At 37.0% G+C, this 17,821-nt stretch overlaps 1 protein-coding gene across 1 annotated transcript in view; it reads right to left on the bottom strand.

Annotated features, from left to right (window-relative positions):
* Positions 1-8,766: 8,766 nt before the first annotated feature.
* LOC139736351 (exocyst complex component 3-like) overlaps positions 8,767-17,821 on the bottom strand; it is a 55,695-nt gene continuing 46,640 nt past the window's right edge. Inside the window, exon 25 of the mRNA XM_071647106.1 lies at positions 8,767-8,847. Within this exon, the coding sequence (XP_071503207.1) occupies positions 8,767-8,847 (81 nt within the window). The remainder of the gene's footprint in view (positions 8,848-17,821) is intronic.

Here is a 17,821-nt window from a genome sequence, read left to right as displayed (position 1 = left end):
GCACTGCAGTACGCGTGTGCGCAATGCTAAGAACTCGATGCTCAAACAAAATATTTACGATTATATTCCACATACTAAGAATGTTGCAATAGGATTGGTCCAGAGCTGATCACGTGATGAAGCGTAGTTTTGCCCATCATATCACCAGAGAAGAAAAGTTCGTTACACTCTATGTTGATAGTCCCTTTTGTTTCGCTGATCTCCACACAGTCCACATAGTCCTAACGCAAGATGAGTACGCGCGAAATAAAAGTGCATTGCACTGTGGACTATCATGTGACCTAGGTCACTTGATAGTACACAGTGCAACGAACTTTCACTTCGGTGCCGCGCGGTGCGCGCAGCAACTTCATTGTTTTGTCATCTACGCGCACACGTAGCCTAGGCCCTAAGGATACCTAAAGACAGCTGAAACGGTTTCAGATGTGGAATAAAATAGGAATTTCTAGGACCCTAGATGTGGAATATAAAGCAAATAATCAACTTTTAGTTTCAGGCAATGAGACAAACTATCACTTCCTCGGCGATCTGAATGTGTACGCTATCTTTCCTCAGCTGCGCTTCGGAAAGATAGCTACATCCAGATCGCCTCGGAAGTGATAGTTTGTGCTATCACCATCACCAACGTTGATTGTTTGCTTACTATTTTACAATATTTAAATGCAATTAGCTACATCTGAGATTCCTGATGGCCGGAAAGGTCTCGTCTACTGAAGTTAGTGAGTAGGCCTTGATTTTTTAGTTAAAATCCCTCAAAGTTGAGATAAGTCGTACGAATAGGCGCTAGTCGTCGACCTGACGACTGTCGGCAAATAACTGAACGATAGTAGTGTACGTATTTACGTGGAATTGCGTACGCGAACAAAAAAAGTTCGAAACTCGTACAAAGATAGCACTTGACTAGTAACCGCTCACCCCCCTCCCCCCACTAATTACGTGTGTATGTGGCGCGTGCGCTTTCAGACCACAGTGATATATTACCTCCCCCTCCTCCCCGCTAACTACTACTCAGTAGCTAGTATCCTCTTGGATCCCCGACGAAATGGGAGGCCCCCGAAAATTCAGATTTTGAATTATAATCAAAGCAATTGACATTTAATGCATTCCTCTATTGTGACATTGCTATAAATAAATATATAATTATATATATATATATATATATATATGTATATATATATATATAATACATGCATTTATATACGGTTACACAACTCGTTTTTCATAAGGTTCGTTAATCCAAAAATGAAATAAGGTTTCAAATAAAAATGTCCCCGCCTCTCGAACATTATATCGAGTTTCCCGAAGTACACGTTCCAGGAATTCAAAAAAGGAAATTGCAGCTACTGAAGCAATATCAGGAGATGATTTCATAACTCACATGAAATCCAAACAGAAAGGAGAGTTGAAGAAAAGAAAGGAAGAGAAAGAGAGAGAAACAAAGGAAAGAAAGAAGAAGGCACAAAGACACTGAGAAAGAAGAAAGAAGAGGGACGATCTAAAGAAGAAGATAGAAGAGATGAAGTTGGGTACAGGAAATAGAAAGAAAGATCACAGAGATGGGATTGTGATGAGGATAGAAAAAATGAACCATAAAGAAGAAATAAAACAGAAGGAAGAAATAAAGTTGGAAGAAACTGAGTGCAAAAAAAAAAGAGAAGTGAGTTTGGAAGAAATGTAAAAGAAGAGAGAAAAAAACAAAGAAGATGACTCTACGAATGAGAATAGCGTAGAAGAAAAAAAAAAGAAGAGGAACAAAAAGGAAGGAATTGAATCAGATGATGTTGGATATGTATGTCCAGCATGCAGGAAAGAAGAAGCCGTGAAGATCAATGGGTTTCTTGTGATTTTTGTGACGCACTTGGAATGCAGTGAACTAAAATATATGTTTTTTTTTCCCTTCTTCCTTTTGGATAACCTTACGCACCAGTGGAAAAAAAAAATTATCATGTTAATACGTGCATTTAAATGAAATTTCAAAATAATATTTTGAATAACTGTATATTCAAAATACATGTAGTGTTGAGTTATTGTGTGTAGATTATATAGACTTTTTCTTTTCTCCGAAGTAATATTTCTGTTACATGTTAAATGCATCTTTTCCAGCTATTTTACAATTAAGAAAACTGCACATACAAGTAATAATATGTCCGTCGACATTATAAGACAAAATAGTACGTATGAGCGAGCGGCTGAGAAATACAGGTATATTTACAGGACTCAAAAGTGATATTGCTGTTATGACTATATCCCATATACTATATTTTGCTGTATATATACCAAAAAACATATATATATATAGTTATACCACTGAAGTTTGTTTTTATGCATCTTTATTTAAGACATATTTAATGAAAATTACTAATATGACCGAAATTTTAAGCACACGTATACTATTGCATTCGTAAGATTTATCATCATATTACATGTTTGAAGGTATACATGTTTGAAAAGATCGCCAGCCTTGCTGTAGATTTGCCTGTTTATGAAATGTTTGCAGATACACTTTTTTTTTTTTATAATAACATTTTTCGAAGTGCTCATACCTGGTATGTTTTTATTCTTTTTCAGCATTCCCTAAATTCACCAGAATGTCTGGGGGACTTTCCATTCAATATTTAGAATTAAAAGTTTGTGTGGTGAACTGTATGAATGGTATACTTCTAGTCCTTTTTCATATACTTATAATCAATTCCATGGAAATTGGGATGCAATGATCAATAAGAGATTATATCAATGTGTGATCATACAGGTACGCGGCAACCCCCCCCCCCCCCCCACCTCCTCCTCCTCCTCCCGCTGAGCGAAATTGTCGGCGCTTACGAAACAATAATTTTTGCATGCATGAAAAGTCAGTTTTCTTTTCTTAATTACGCACCCCCCCCCCCCCGCCTCCATAGGAAAAAAAAGGCCTGCATAGTTACGGGCGTGGTTTGCCTCCATGACCTTCAGGCAATCACACTTTGGTAAGAGGTTAAAGGGTGTGTACAGTTCTGGTCGAGGTGAAGATTTAGCTTTTAACGTTTTGTGAGATATTCAGAAACCACTCTATGAGATGTCAAAGAGCATGCAGTTCTAAGGGGTATCAAAAGTTTATTCGATGAAAATCGGTGTTGAAATGGCTGAGATATCCAAAAACAAGGTGAAACAAAGAGATACTAATAAAGTTGGGGCATGTCGCCTTTTATTATTAGTACTTTTTTGGATATCTCAGCCATTTGAAAACCAATTTTCATCAAATAAACGTTGAATCCTTCTTAAAATGATATGCTCTTTCATATTTCATAAGAGGCTTTTCATTATCTCACTTAGGAGTGTTCAAAACATGAATCCCTACCTCAACCAGTACTGTACAGTCCCTTTAAATTTAAACATCACGTTTCATCTTTGGTGGCCGATTTGAGTGAATTCTGGCGTTATCAACGGTGTTAAGATAATTATGTTTACACCATGTTGGTGTAAGAATTTTAACACCCTGATTTTGCCAGTGTATAACTTATGTGACCTTGAAACGGGTGGCATCAAAGTCCACACTTTGGTAAAAGGTTACATTTATTGTTTTCAAGCTATGATTCTGTATTTTGTACAATGATGTACCGATAAGCCTTTTGTTTTACGGAAAGTTTTGAGCCTAAGAACATTTTATGCCAGTTCTGAAATCTACTCTAGGCCTACAGAGCATGCCGTTTACGCTTTTAATGGATGGGTGATATGTGTTTATAACGAAAGCTTTGTTGGAAAAGTTGTGAGACATTGACATTACCAACTCCGCAACCTTAGCTTCATTCGTAGTTATCTGTCCAGAAGTGCAACAGAACAGTTTGTCCACGCCCTCATCTCTTCTCGCCTTGACTTTTGTAACTCTCTCCTCCTCGGCCATTCCCAACGACAGCTCTCCGAACGTCAACGCCTCCAAAACTCTGCAGCTCGACTTGTCACCCTCACTAAGAAATCCTGTCACATAACTCCCGTTCTTCAGTCACTTCACTGGTTACAAGTTGAAAAGCGTATCATCTTCAAAGTTCTCTTAGTGGTCTACCACACAGTCCATGGATCCTCGCCACTCTACCTCCAGAACTCCATACATTTATATCAACCCCCTCGTTGACTCCGTTCAGCTGGTACTTCACTTCTCCAGGTTTCTCGATCCTCTCACTCTTGGGGAGACCACAGCTTTTCCCACGCCGGTCCTTCTCTCTGGAACAATCTTCCCCTTTCTCTTCGTCAGGCTTCCTCAACCAATTCCTTTAAGCAACTCCTTAAAACACATCTGTTTAATTCCCAATGGTGAATGAACGTGATTGTTATATAATTTGAGTCGTTTTGTACTCTGTATAAGTTACTGTATAATTTGTACATGAAGGGTTTTTCTTATGTCTGAGATTGATTTCGTTATGTATAGTAAGCATCTTGTTTTTGTTTGTATTTCATTTGCTATTTCATATGTAAGAGCATCATTATTGATAAACTTTCAGCGCTTTATAAGAGGGCCACTATTATTATTATCATTATTATTATTATACATAAGTGAATGGATTTCTTTGTAAAGTTTGTTTGCCACGTTTGTACAACTTGAAATGGTCTAAGAGAAAAAATGGAAGAAACAGAAAGGAAAAAAGGAAAAGGAATATTAGAATAAAACAGCGGAGGGCATATGCACATGAATTTATTTGCATTGGATCTATTCTGCATTTTAAATTTTTTTATTGATCGCTACATCAAAGACCTCAAGAATCATTCAGTTCAGTATATTATGAATAATGGCTATTTCATAACTTGTGTACAGGGGAATCCTGTTCTAACGAGATCGGATACAACGAGAATCCGCTTATAACGAGATAAATCGTCCGGTCCCAAATAAATTTGCATGTTAGCCTAAATGGAGATTTGGAGTTCCGGCTATTGCGAGATAATTTTCGGGCCTAAAAACAAAGAAAAACAAAGATGAATTTGTGCGGATATAACGACAACTTATTTTTTCTTTTAAGGCAAAATCACGCTTTATTTCAAAACTAAAGGTTAATTCTCCGTAAATTATCTGAACTATCGTTTCGTGCAAACAGACTTAACATAATTATGCCAGTGCCAAACAGAAGCAATCAAGGTGATAACGGCGCCACAAGTTCATAAAGTCTCTTTCCGAGGGCCGTGATGGAACAGCATCGGAATATTTAGAAGCTATAGCCTTCGCTATTTATGCCGAAATGTAATTACAAACGCTACAATTCGAATTAACGTTATCTAATGGCTTAAACAAGAAATAAATGGTGTACATGTGTTTACGTATCCGAAATGTTTCCAAAGATACGTAACGAGAGTATCTGTGAGCGGCGAACACAGCGAATTGTACGTTTTGGGAGAAATTTTGAATATGTTCAAAAATCCTTTGCGATAAGAAAGAACTACTTGTTAAAATTAAAACTATTCTTGAGTTTGATTGCAACCGTTACCGAGCCCTGAGTCACGAAAGTTAGAATCTGCCATTATTCGCTGCTTTCGCAAACATTAGCCGCTCAGTTAGATACCCATTTACGTAACTTTGATAAGATAAATTGAATTAAATGTCAAAATTTAAATACGATGGGGTTGTATGCTAAAATTTTAATTAAGTCAACTCTAGCCTATCGAAATACAAGTACTATTTCACTCGATTTTGCAATCCACAATTACTGCCGGTACGTGGTTTTCGTTTTCTTAATATAAAACGGCATTGACCCGTCAATCTCGTCGGGTAAAACATTCGCGCAAAGTACGCATTCAACCTGATGCATCACAACCGGGAAGCCGTTTCCCTGGAAGAAATAAAAAACTGAGAGTGTAAATTGTGGTGTAAAATTTCACCATAGTACACGTGGTTTATATCAATGATTTGTCATAAAATGAAAGATAAATTCGGATTTTACTCACAGCTTTCATCCACGCGAGTTGCGCTAAACGCAGCGTTGATAGCGTGATTACTTTACCTTTAGTTGCATAAATTTTGCTTCATCTCTCTTTCTTCTCAGATGTGCAGATTGATCAGCATGGGGCTAACAAAAGGAAGGCCCCATATACGATATGATTATATTTTTTTTGTGTGTCAAATCTGAAATATTTGATAACATGTGTCTGGAACGAAAATAATTGTAATTATCGCGAGAATGCTCTCTCATTTTCCTGTCGCATTTCTTGTTGTTCTGTTCATCAATATGACGTCGTCATAATAAAATGCAGGTAACCCAATTTTAATAGAGCATCTATATATAAAGTGTACATTCCACAAGCGTTCGGATACAACGAAAATCCGGATATAACGAGCAAAATTACCCGGAACCGACGATCTCGTTATAACGGGATTCCCATGTATCTATAAAATTCTATTTTCGCAACTATAAATAAGCAGACCCGTCTTCCACACAATAAATACGACACATGTGTCCAATGCAGCATACTTACACAATAAAGAAAATAAAAAACAACAAACCGAACATTAATGTGATATTAGATTGTTCGAATTCAGACATGGAAATTGAATACAATTAGAATATCCACCACACCGTATACTGCCGAAAATTTTTGTTTATCTCAGCCTCGGCACACGTGTTGGCAGACATGCCCTTTGCAGCTAGTTAGCATCATTCAGAAAGGGACTTGCATCCTTCAGAGCCTTACAAATGTGCGGCGCGCGCGCCATTTATTATAGTGAGCGGCTACTAGTCAGGGGTGAGCGGCTACTAGTAAAGGATGTAACGACGAAGTATCGCGCGTTTATTCCGTTATTGGACTTCGTGAACAGATGTTGGTATCATACATTCGGAAAGAGCAATATTGCCAACCACGTTTCACATGATTGAATCGGGAAGGAGATAATTTGGTAAAACTATTCACAATAAAGTATCAAAGTGAGCGATTACTAGTCAGGCTACTGTAGGTTTAGATCCATGTCAATGAATAGGCCTACTTGAGTGTTATAACATTAGATTTACTGAGATCCTACGTAGTGTGCGGAATCTTTACGGTACGCGCGTACGCAGATTTTCGTTGAGCTTGAGATGTGCTAGATCTATCGACCTACTTTCTTCAATACAACGCAAAACGGCGTACATTGTATTTTGCGGGTTCGTTGCATACTTCTAATTCAGCGGCTGTAGCGCTAATAATACTGCGTCGCACTAGCAGACTACGCTTCCGTGGCCATGGCAAACAATCATGTTTTTGTTGTTTGTTTTGCTTAATGTATTGTATTGTTTTTAAGCAGACAGTACCGGAAACCAGCCTCGTCCCGTGTTTTTTGTTTTGACTAAATCAATAATTAAGTCATGGTGATGAGCTATAACTATAATCGACTACTGTATTAAGTCTCTTCGTAAAACGGAAACTTGCAGTTGATTTGAAGTTATAGCGGACTTCAAGTTGGATAAAGTTATAGCGTTGATTTCACAATCAACGCTAACTTAATCTTGATAAAACAGGGCCCTGTTCAGATTATGTATTGCCCTCCCATGAAACCAACTGCAAGCCACGCATAATCGGTTCCCTTTTATTGCCACTCAAGGGCAGAATACCGATCAATGTGACACAATATTTAAAACACATCATATCATAACACAATATGCAATGCCCCTTCTTTTTACACAGGGTGTGGAAATGGTCTCCAGGAACAACACCCTGCCCCCCCCCCCCCCCCCCAACAGTCAACCATAAGCATTATGCTTGTTCCAGATTCTTAGATGCCCCCTTTAAAGGATGGAAAGGGGTTGGGATTTTGACCCACGATCACAGGTTTTTGGAAGGAAAGCCAGCAAAATTATACCATAAATAATGGAAGATTGCCATGGTGAAGAGTGTCCACAATTATTCCACTGTTCAGGAATGATTTGAAAACCACCGCATAATCAAACAAATTTCGGGTAGAAATACCATAAAATCCCCTATTCAAACAATTCATGGGATTTTAACCTCGCATCAAGCCACTAAAATACACCTCTTTTCCCCAAAAAAATCCAGAACGCGCATGCAGTACAGATGACCACCTGAGCTTGGGCCGAGGAACAGCACACAGTAAAGGGCAACTTTGTCTTTGTGTGTCATATCCTTGGTGTAATCACGTATTCTTTTTCTTTTTCAATTCCAATTTTAAACCCACACATTTTTAGTTTTGTTTTCAGTCAAGGATACAGACCCTGTAAAGAGGGTCACAAATTATGCTGGAAAGTTGCCAAAAGATCATTTTAGATGTTGCATTAACAAAATGCGTACTAGTATTAAAAAGTTAATATAACTGTTTTTCCCTAAAAAAATAATAATTATCAATTGACAAGATTATGTTCAAAGCATTTTGAAGTAGAGTTTAGAGATAAGGAAAACTCTTTTTGCATAACATCTCAACAGCCAGCCTCTTATTGTGCCATAAACTGCAGTCACTTTCACAGTGACACGTAACTTGACAAATGCCCATATGTTTACAGAGGTCATAGTCCTTTCAATTAGATAAGCTAATGTTAAGTACGTTTCAATATCTCTTCTGACATAAATCACTCTCTGTCTGTGTATACTTTTCTACTCCCATAAGTCTATTTCTATCTGCTAACATATATCTCTCTCACTCTCTGTCTCTTCTCATTATCTCTATCTCCCTCAAACTCTATCCATCTCTTTCTATTTTTTTTTTTTCTGTATACCAGTAGTTTATCCATTTATCTATTTCTACCTGGTAATACATATCTCTCACTCTTTAAGTCTAGTCTCAGTATCTCTCTCTCTCTCTACTTGTCTACTCCCATATAAAGTCTACTTTGTGGGCACGTCAGAGAAGATGGTCCTCGTGTGTATCTGTCTCTCTGCCTCCTCACCAAGAGTGTCGAGCACCAGCTAGACAGTAAAAGAAAAAAGAGAAGAAAAAGAAATGATAACAGACTTCCATACATGCTCACATTCACACAGTCAAACATACAAATATGTACACACATACACCAACAGATACACACTAACATATTATCTATCCGCATGTAATAACTACACAGCCTCACTGACTCCAAATGAATTTTACATATGGTATAAATAATTTACCGATTAACCAACAAAATAGTAACAGGTAGATATCTTCGTGACAGAGCAAACTGACTAACTTCTGACTATTAAAGGACAAGTCCATCATCATATACATATGGATTGAGTGAAGGCAACAATATTAGTAGAACACATCAGTGAAAGTTTGAGGGAAATTGGACAATCCTTTCAAAAGTTATGAATTTTTAAAGTATCTGCGCAGTCACTGCTGGATGAGAAGACTACTACAGTGTATGATGCCACATGCGTACGACACAAGGAAAATAAAAAGAGAATTTCACAAAACTTTACTTTTTGAACAAGGAAAAGTAGAATTTACGCGGTGCGTAATATATGTCCCCGCCGGAAGTAGCATTTTGTAGCAAAATGTACAATACAGGTCACAAATCAAGGTCAAAGGTCAAAGAAATCAAAGGTCAAAATACTGTGTAGAAGTTTTGAAGCCCTCACCAGCTGCCATCACATAAAGCAAACGGAATCGAAATCGGGTTAGAAATGGCGAAGGAGTAGCATTTTGTAGCCATTGTACAATATAGGTCAAAAATCAAGGTCAAAGGTCAAAGAAGTCAAAGGTCAAAATTCTGTGTAGCAGTTTTGAAGCCCTCACCTAGTGCCATCACTTACTGTAAAGCAAACGGAATCGAAATCGGGTTAGAAATGGCGAAGGAGTAGCATTTTGTAGCAAAATGTACAATACAGGTCAAAAATCAAGGTCAAAGGTCAAAGAAGTCAAAGGTCAAAATTCTGTGAAGAAGTTTTGAAGCCCTTACCTATTGCCATCACATAAAGCAAACAGAATCAAAATCGGGTTAGAAATGGTGAAGGAGTAGCATTTTGTAGCCAATGTACAATATAGGTCAAAAATCAAGGTCAAAGGTCAAAGAAGTCAAAGGTCAAAATTCTGTGTAGAAGTTTTGAAGCCCTCACCTAGTGCCATCACATAAAGCAAACGGAATCGAAATCGGGTTAGAAATGGCGAAGGAGTAGCATTTTGTAGCCAATGTACAATATAGGTCAAAAATCAAGGTCAAAGGTCAAAGAAGTCAAAGGTCAAAATTCTGTGTACAAGTTTTGAAGCCCTCACGTAGTGCCATCACATAAAGCAAACGGAATCGAAATCGGGTTAGAAATGGTGAAGGAGTAGCCTTTTGTAGCAAAATGTACAATATAGGTCAAAGGTCAAGGTCAAAGGTCACAACTGAAATTCTGTGTAGAAGTTTCAAAGCTCCCACATAGTGCTATCATGTAAAGCAAACAGAATCAAAATTGGCTTATAAATGACAGAGAAGTAGCAAATTGAAGATTTTGATCACACACGGACACACGGACGGACACACGGACGGACACACACACGGACACACACACGTACGGAGCCCGTTTCATAGTCCCCTGCTCGAACTCGTTCGGCGGGGACAATAAAGTGCACATTTCTTCGACTTGCTACTGACGTATGTTAAGGGTAATATTATTCACCCTGCCCTCTGAAAGAGAGAAGTTGAGTGTTCTTTTGTTATGCGAGAAAAGTGAAAATATGTTGAATTTTCTTTATTCTTTCTTTATATCGTTGTACACATGTGAAGTCACAAGCTATAGTAGTCTTCTCTTCCAGCCGTGACTAAGCAGAAACTTCAAAAATTTACAGCTTTTGAACGGATTGACCGATTTTCCTCAAACTGTCAATGATGTGTTCTACTAATATTGCTGCATTCACTAAACCCACATGTCTATGAAGGTGAACTTGTCCTTTAATGAGTGACTAAAAGGATGGGTGACTGAGAATACCTGAATGTATGAATGTTTGAACAAAAAAAAAAAAGGAAAATTAGAGGACAGACATAATGATGGATGGGAGTCAAAATGAATGGATAAGTGTACCATGGAAAATTGGATGGAAGGACATAATCATGGTTGAAAGGATATCTCTTGAGCAGAATGATAGATAGATGGGTGGATAAGATTGAAGAATGGCTACAATGATGGACAAATTGATAGGATAGGTTGTATGGCTAGAAAGATGGATAAATTCATAGAATAGGTTGGATGTATGGCTAGAAAGATGGATAAATTCATAGAATAAGTTGGATGTATGGCTAGAAAGATGGATAAATTGATAGAATAGGTTGGATGTATGGCTAGAAAGATGGATGAATACATAGGTTGGATGTATTGCTAGAAAGATGGATAAATTGATAGGATAGGTTGGATGTATGGCTATAAAGATGGATAAATTGATAGAATAGGTTGGATGTATGGCTAGAAAGATGGATTAATACATAGGTTGGATGTATGGCTAGAAAGATGGATGAATACATAGGTTGGATGTATGGCTAGAAAGATGGATAAATTGATAGGATAGGTTGGATGTATGGCTAGAAAGATGGATGAATACATAGGTTGGATGTATGGCTAGAAAGATGGATAAATTGATAGGATAGGTTGGATGTATGGCTAGAAAGATGGATAAATTGATAGGATAGGTTGGATGTATGGCTAGAAAGATGGATAAATTGATAGGATAGGTTGGATGTATGGCTATAAAGATGGATAAATTGATAGAATAGGTTGGATGTATGGCTAGAAAGATGGATGAATACATAGGTTGGATGTATGGCTAGAAAGATGGATGAATACATAGGTTGGATGTATGGCTAGAAAGACAGATAAATTGATAGGATAGGTTGGATGTATGGCTAGAAAGATGGATGAATACATAGGTTGGATGTATGGCTAGAAAGATGGATAAATTGATAGAATAGGTTGGATGTATGGCTAGAAAGATGGAAAAATTGATAGGATAGGTTGGATGTATGGCTAGAAAGATGGATAAATTGATAGGATAGGTTGGATGTATGGCTAGAAAGATGGATAAATTGATAGGATAGGTTGGATGTTTGGCTAGAAAGATGGATAAATTGATAGAATAGGCTGGATGTATGGCTAGAAAGATGGATAAATTGATAGGATAGGTTGGATGTATGGCTATAAAGATGGATACATTGATAGAATAGGTTGGATGTATGGCTAGAAAGATGGATAAATTGATAGGATAGGTTGGTTGTATGGCTAGAAAGATGGATAAACTGATAGAATAGGTTGGATGTATGGCTAGAAAGATGGATAAATTGATAGGATAGGTTGGATGTATGGCTATAAAAATGGATAAATTGATAGAATAGGTTGGATGTATGGCTAGAAAGATGGATAAATTGAAAGGATAGGTTGGCTGTATGGCTAGAAAGATGGATAAATTGATAGGATAGGTTGGATGTATGGCTATAAAGATGGATAAATTGATAGAATATGTTGGATGTATGGCTACAATGATGGACAAATTGATAGGATAGGTTGGTTGTATGGCTAGAAAGATGGATAAATTGATAGGATAGGTTGGTTGTATGGCTAGAAAGATGGATAAATTGATAGGATAAGTTGGATGTATGGCTAGAAAGATGGATAAATTGATAGGATAGGTTGGTTGTATGGCTAGAAAGATGGATAAATTGATAGGATAAGTTGGGTGTATGGCTAGAAAGATGGATAAATTGATAGGATAGGTTGGACGTATGGCTAGAAAGATGGATGAATTGATAGGATAAGTTGGATGTATGGCTAGAAAGACGGATAAATTGATAGGATAGGTTGGTTGTATGGCTAGAAAGATGGATAAATTGATAGGATAGGTTGGTTGTACGGCTAGAAAGATGGATAAATTGATAGGATAGGTTGGATGTATGGCTAGAAAGATGGATGAATACATAGGTTGGATGTATGGCTAGAAAGATGGATAAATTGACAGGATAGGTTGGATGTATGGCTAGAAAGATGGATAAATTGATAGGATAGGTTGGTTGTATGGCTAGAAAGATGGATAAATTGATAGGATAGGTTGAATGTATGGCTAGAAATATGGATAAATTGATAGAATAGGTTGGATGTATGGCTAGAAAGATGGATGAATTGATAGGATAGGTTGGATGTATGGCTACAATGATGGACAAATTGATAGGATAGGTTGGTTGTATGGCTAGAAAGATGGATAAATTGATAGAATAGGTTGAATGTATGGCTAGAAAGACAGATAAATTGATAGGATAGGTTGGATGTATGGCTAGAAAGATGGATAAATTGATAGAATAGGTTGGATGTATGGCTAGAAAGATGGATAAATTGATAGGATAGGTTGGATGTATGGCTACAATGATGGACAAATTGATAGGATAGGTTGGTTGTATGGCTAGAAAGATGGATAAATTGATAGGATAGGTTGGATGTATGGCTAGAAAGATGGATAAATTGATAGGATAGGTTGGATGTATGGCTAGAAAGATGGATAAATTGATAGAATAGGTTGGATGTATGGCTAGAAAGATGGATAAATTGATAGGACAGGTTGGATGTATGGCTAGAAAGATTGATAAATTGATAGAATAAGTTGGTTGTATGGCTAGAAAGATGGATAAATTGATAGGATAGGTTGGATGTATGGATAGAAAGATGGATAAATTGATAGAATAAGTTGGATGTATGGCTAGAAAGATGGATAAATTGATAGGATAGGTTGGATGTATGGCTAGAAAGATGGATAAATTGATAGGATAGGTTGGATATATGGCTAGAAAGATGGATAAATTGATAGGATAGGTTGGATGTATGGCTAGAAAGATGGAAAAATTGATAGAATAGGTTGGATGTATGGCTAGAAAGATGGATAAATTGATAGAATAGGTTGGTTGTATGGCTAGAAAGATGGATAAACTGATAGAATAGGTTGGATGTATGGCTAGAAAGATGGATAAATTGATAGGATAGGTTGGATGTATGGCTATAAAAATGGATAAATTGATAGAATAGGTTGGATGTATGGCTAGAAAGATGGATAAATTGAAAGGATAGGTTGGCTGTATGGCTAGAAAGATGGATAAATTGATAGGATAGGTTGGATGTATGGCTATAAAGATGGATAAATTGATAGAATATGTTGGATGTATGGCTACAATGATGGACAAATTGATAGGATAGGTTGGTTGTATGGCTAGAAAGATGGATAAATTGATAGGATAGGTTGGTTGTATGGCTAGAAAGATGGATAAATTGATAGGATAAGTTGGATGTATGGCTAGAAAGATGGATAAATTGATAGGATAGGTTGGTTGTATGGCTAGAAAGATGGATAAATTGATAGGATAAGTTGGGTGTATGGCTAGAAAGATGGATAAATTGATAGGATAGGTTGGACGTATGGCTAGAAAGATGGATGAATTGATAGGATAAGTTGGATGTATGGCTAGAAAGACGGATAAATTGATAGGATAGGTTGGTTGTATGGCTAGAAAGATGGATAAATTGATAGGATAGGTTGGTTGTACGGCTAGAAAGATGGATAAATTGATAGGATAGGTTGGATGTATGGCTAGAAAGATGGATGAATACATAGGTTGGATGTATGGCTAGAAAGATGGATAAATTGACAGGATAGGTTGGATGTATGGCTAGAAAGATGGATAAATTGATAGGATAGGTTGGTTGTATGGCTAGAAAGATGGATAAATTGATAGGATAGGTTGAATGTATGGCTAGAAATATGGATAAATTGATAGAATAGGTTGGATGTATGGCTAGAAAGATGGATGAATTGATAGGATAGGTTGGATGTATGGCTACAATGATGGACAAATTGATAGGATAGGTTGGTTGTATGGCTAGAAAGATGGATAAATTGATAGAATAGGTTGAATGTATGGCTAGAAAGACAGATAAATTGATAGGATAGGTTGGATGTATGGCTAGAAAGATGGATAAATTGATAGAATAGGTTGGATGTATGGCTAGAAAGATGGATAAATTGATAGGATAGGTTGGATGTATGGCTACAATGATGGACAAATTGATAGGATAGGTTGGTTGTATGGCTAGAAAGATGGATAAATTGATAGGATAGGTTGGATGTATGGCTAGAAAGATGGATAAATTGATAGGATAGGTTGGATGTATGGCTAGAAAGATGGATAAATTGATAGAATAGGTTGGATGTATGGCTAGAAAGATGGATAAATTGATAGGACAGGTTGGATGTATGGCTAGAAAGATTGATAAATTGATAGAATAAGTTGGTTGTATGGCTAGAAAGATGGATAAATTGATAGGATAGGTTGGATGTATGGATAGAAAGATGGATAAATTGATAGAATAAGTTGGATGTATGGCTAGAAAGATGGATAAATTGATAGGATAGGTTGGATGTATGGCTAGAAAGATGGATAAATTGATAGGATAGGTTGGATATATGGCTAGAAAGATGGATAAATTGATAGGATAGGTTGGATGTATGGCTAGAAAGATGGAAAAATTGATAGAATAGGTTGGATGTATGGCTAGAAAGATGGATAAATTGATAGGATAGGTTGGATGTATGGCTAGAAAGATGGATAAATTTATAGGATAGGTTGGATGTATGGCTAGAAAGATGGATAAATTGATAGGATAGGTTGGATGTATGGCTACAATGATGGACAAATTGATAGGATAGGTTGGTTGTATGGCTAGAAAGATGGATAAATTGATAGGATAGGTTGGATGTATGGCTAGAAAGATGGATAAATTTATAGGATAGGTTGGATGTATGGCTAGAAAGATGGATAAATTGATAGGATAGGTTGGATGTATGGCTAGAAAGATGGAAAAATTGATAGAATAGGTTGGATGTATGGCTAGAAAGATGGATAAATTGATAGGATAGGTTGGATGTATGGCTACAATGATGGACAAATTGATAGGATAGGTTGGTTGTATGGCTAGAAAGATGGATAAATTGATAGGATAGGTTGGATGTATGGCTAGAAAGATGGATAAATTGATAGGATAGGTTGGATGTATGGCTAGAAAGATGGATAAATTGATAGAATAGGTTGGATGTATGGCTAGAAAGATGGATAAATTGATAGGATAGGTTGGATGTATGGCTAGAAAGATTGATAAATTGATAGAATAAGTTGGTTGTATGGCTAGAAAGATGGATAAATTGATAGGATAGGTTGGATGTATGGATAGAAAGATGGATAAATTGATAGAATAAGTTGGATGTATGGCTAGAAAGATGGATAAATTGATAGGATAGGTTGGTTGTATGGATAGAAAGATGGATGAATACATAGGTTGGATGTATGGCTAGAAAGACAGATAAATTGATAGGATAGGTTGGATGTATGGCTAGAAAGATGGATAAATTGATAGGATAGGTTGGATATATGGCTAGAAAGATGGACAAATTGATAGGATAGGTTGGATGTATGGCTATAAAGATGGATAAATTGATAGGATAGGTTGGATGTATGGCTAGAAAGATGGATAAATTGATAGAATAAGTTGGATGTATGGGTAGAAAGATGGATAAATTGATAGGATAGGTTGGATGTATGGCTAGAAAGATGGATAAATTGATAGAATAAGTTGGATGTATGGCTAGAAAGATGGATAAATTGATAGGATAGGTTGGATGTATGGCTAGAAAGATGGATAAATTGATAGGATAGGTTGGATATATCGTCGTTGACACCACTAAGTGGCACTTTGTCCAAAATCGCATAGAAAATCAATTTTCTGTTTTCTTCATTTTTGTTATGTATGAGTTATTCTCTATCATTTCACAGAATCTCAGGCCAGAATTATGCTTATTTATGCAAAAACTGGTATTTCTACAAGTGGCACAAGGCACAAAACGCAGATCAGTAATTTCACAAAGGTGGCACTATCGAATGTGCCGCTTCGTGGAATTAATTGCTCTGTGTGTTGGTTAGTTCACGAAGCGGCACATTACATAGACGCCCTGTGTTAAGACGTGCTACGCGCATCGTACGCGGACCACTTCCAGCCAAGCTACGATAATAATACGTCAATATCCAATGAAATACCAAGTACCATGTCATAAGAAGGTAAGAACTCTGGGTAGATTTTAGTCATCTATGATAAGGGTGTTTATTTTGTCATACTTGAAATATTTGACTTGACATTGCAACGCTATATAACGTAAGATTAGATACGTTCAAGACAAGTGTCTTTAATGTTCTTACTGTACAGCGCAACTTTCAAGTTAACCTGGGCCCACGTACTGTGATCCCTGTATGCTATGAGTTATCAAGAAAACATGTATTAAATTCACGCTTTGCCAGCATTACCATTTTTTTTCCCTGGACAAACGTGTGCCCATTTAGACTTTCCCCTTTTTATTTGCTTGTCAGTTGCGTAGAAGTAAATGTGAATGATGTTCGTTCCTGTAGAAACGTCTAGCTTGTAGGCCGAGATGAAGTATTAATACCTGTAGTACGGGCTGTAGTCCTACGCTGTTATTAAGAAGGGCTCAGAGGGGTCCGTTTTATGGAGTCATTACATATTTGAATCTCTCATAGATGTGTCTTATGAGTGAAAAGTCTCTCCTTAATAGGCTTTCATGAAACGGATCACAATCTTGTAATTTACATAGACATGAAACTAATATGCCAGGGAGCAAAACATAATATGATTATCTAGGCCTACACCCTCATTTGACCTAGTATCAAGATGTAGATAGACCCTATAGCACGATGAATAAAAACTCTAGACACCCATTTAAAATGAAGCAAAAAAAAAAAATCACAGGGCTGTTTCCCGGAGAAAGATGGATTCCTAGTGTTCAGAGAATTATGCATTCAGGTTTTCAGGGAAACATCTTCACAGTCTTGTGCTACTTCATCGTTGAATACATTTTGTGCAATTCTGGCAATGCATTTACCAATTTGAAACT

This window comes from Diadema antillarum, unplaced genomic scaffold (assembly GCF_040938485.1).
Source record: "Diadema antillarum isolate AM-2024a unplaced genomic scaffold, OU_Dant_1.0 seq00000637_RagTag, whole genome shotgun sequence".
Taxonomy (NCBI): Eukaryota; Metazoa; Echinodermata; class Echinoidea; order Diadematoida; family Diadematidae; genus Diadema; species Diadema antillarum.
Note: the sequence above shows the minus strand (reverse complement) of the source record. Positions and strands in the feature narration are given on the sequence as shown.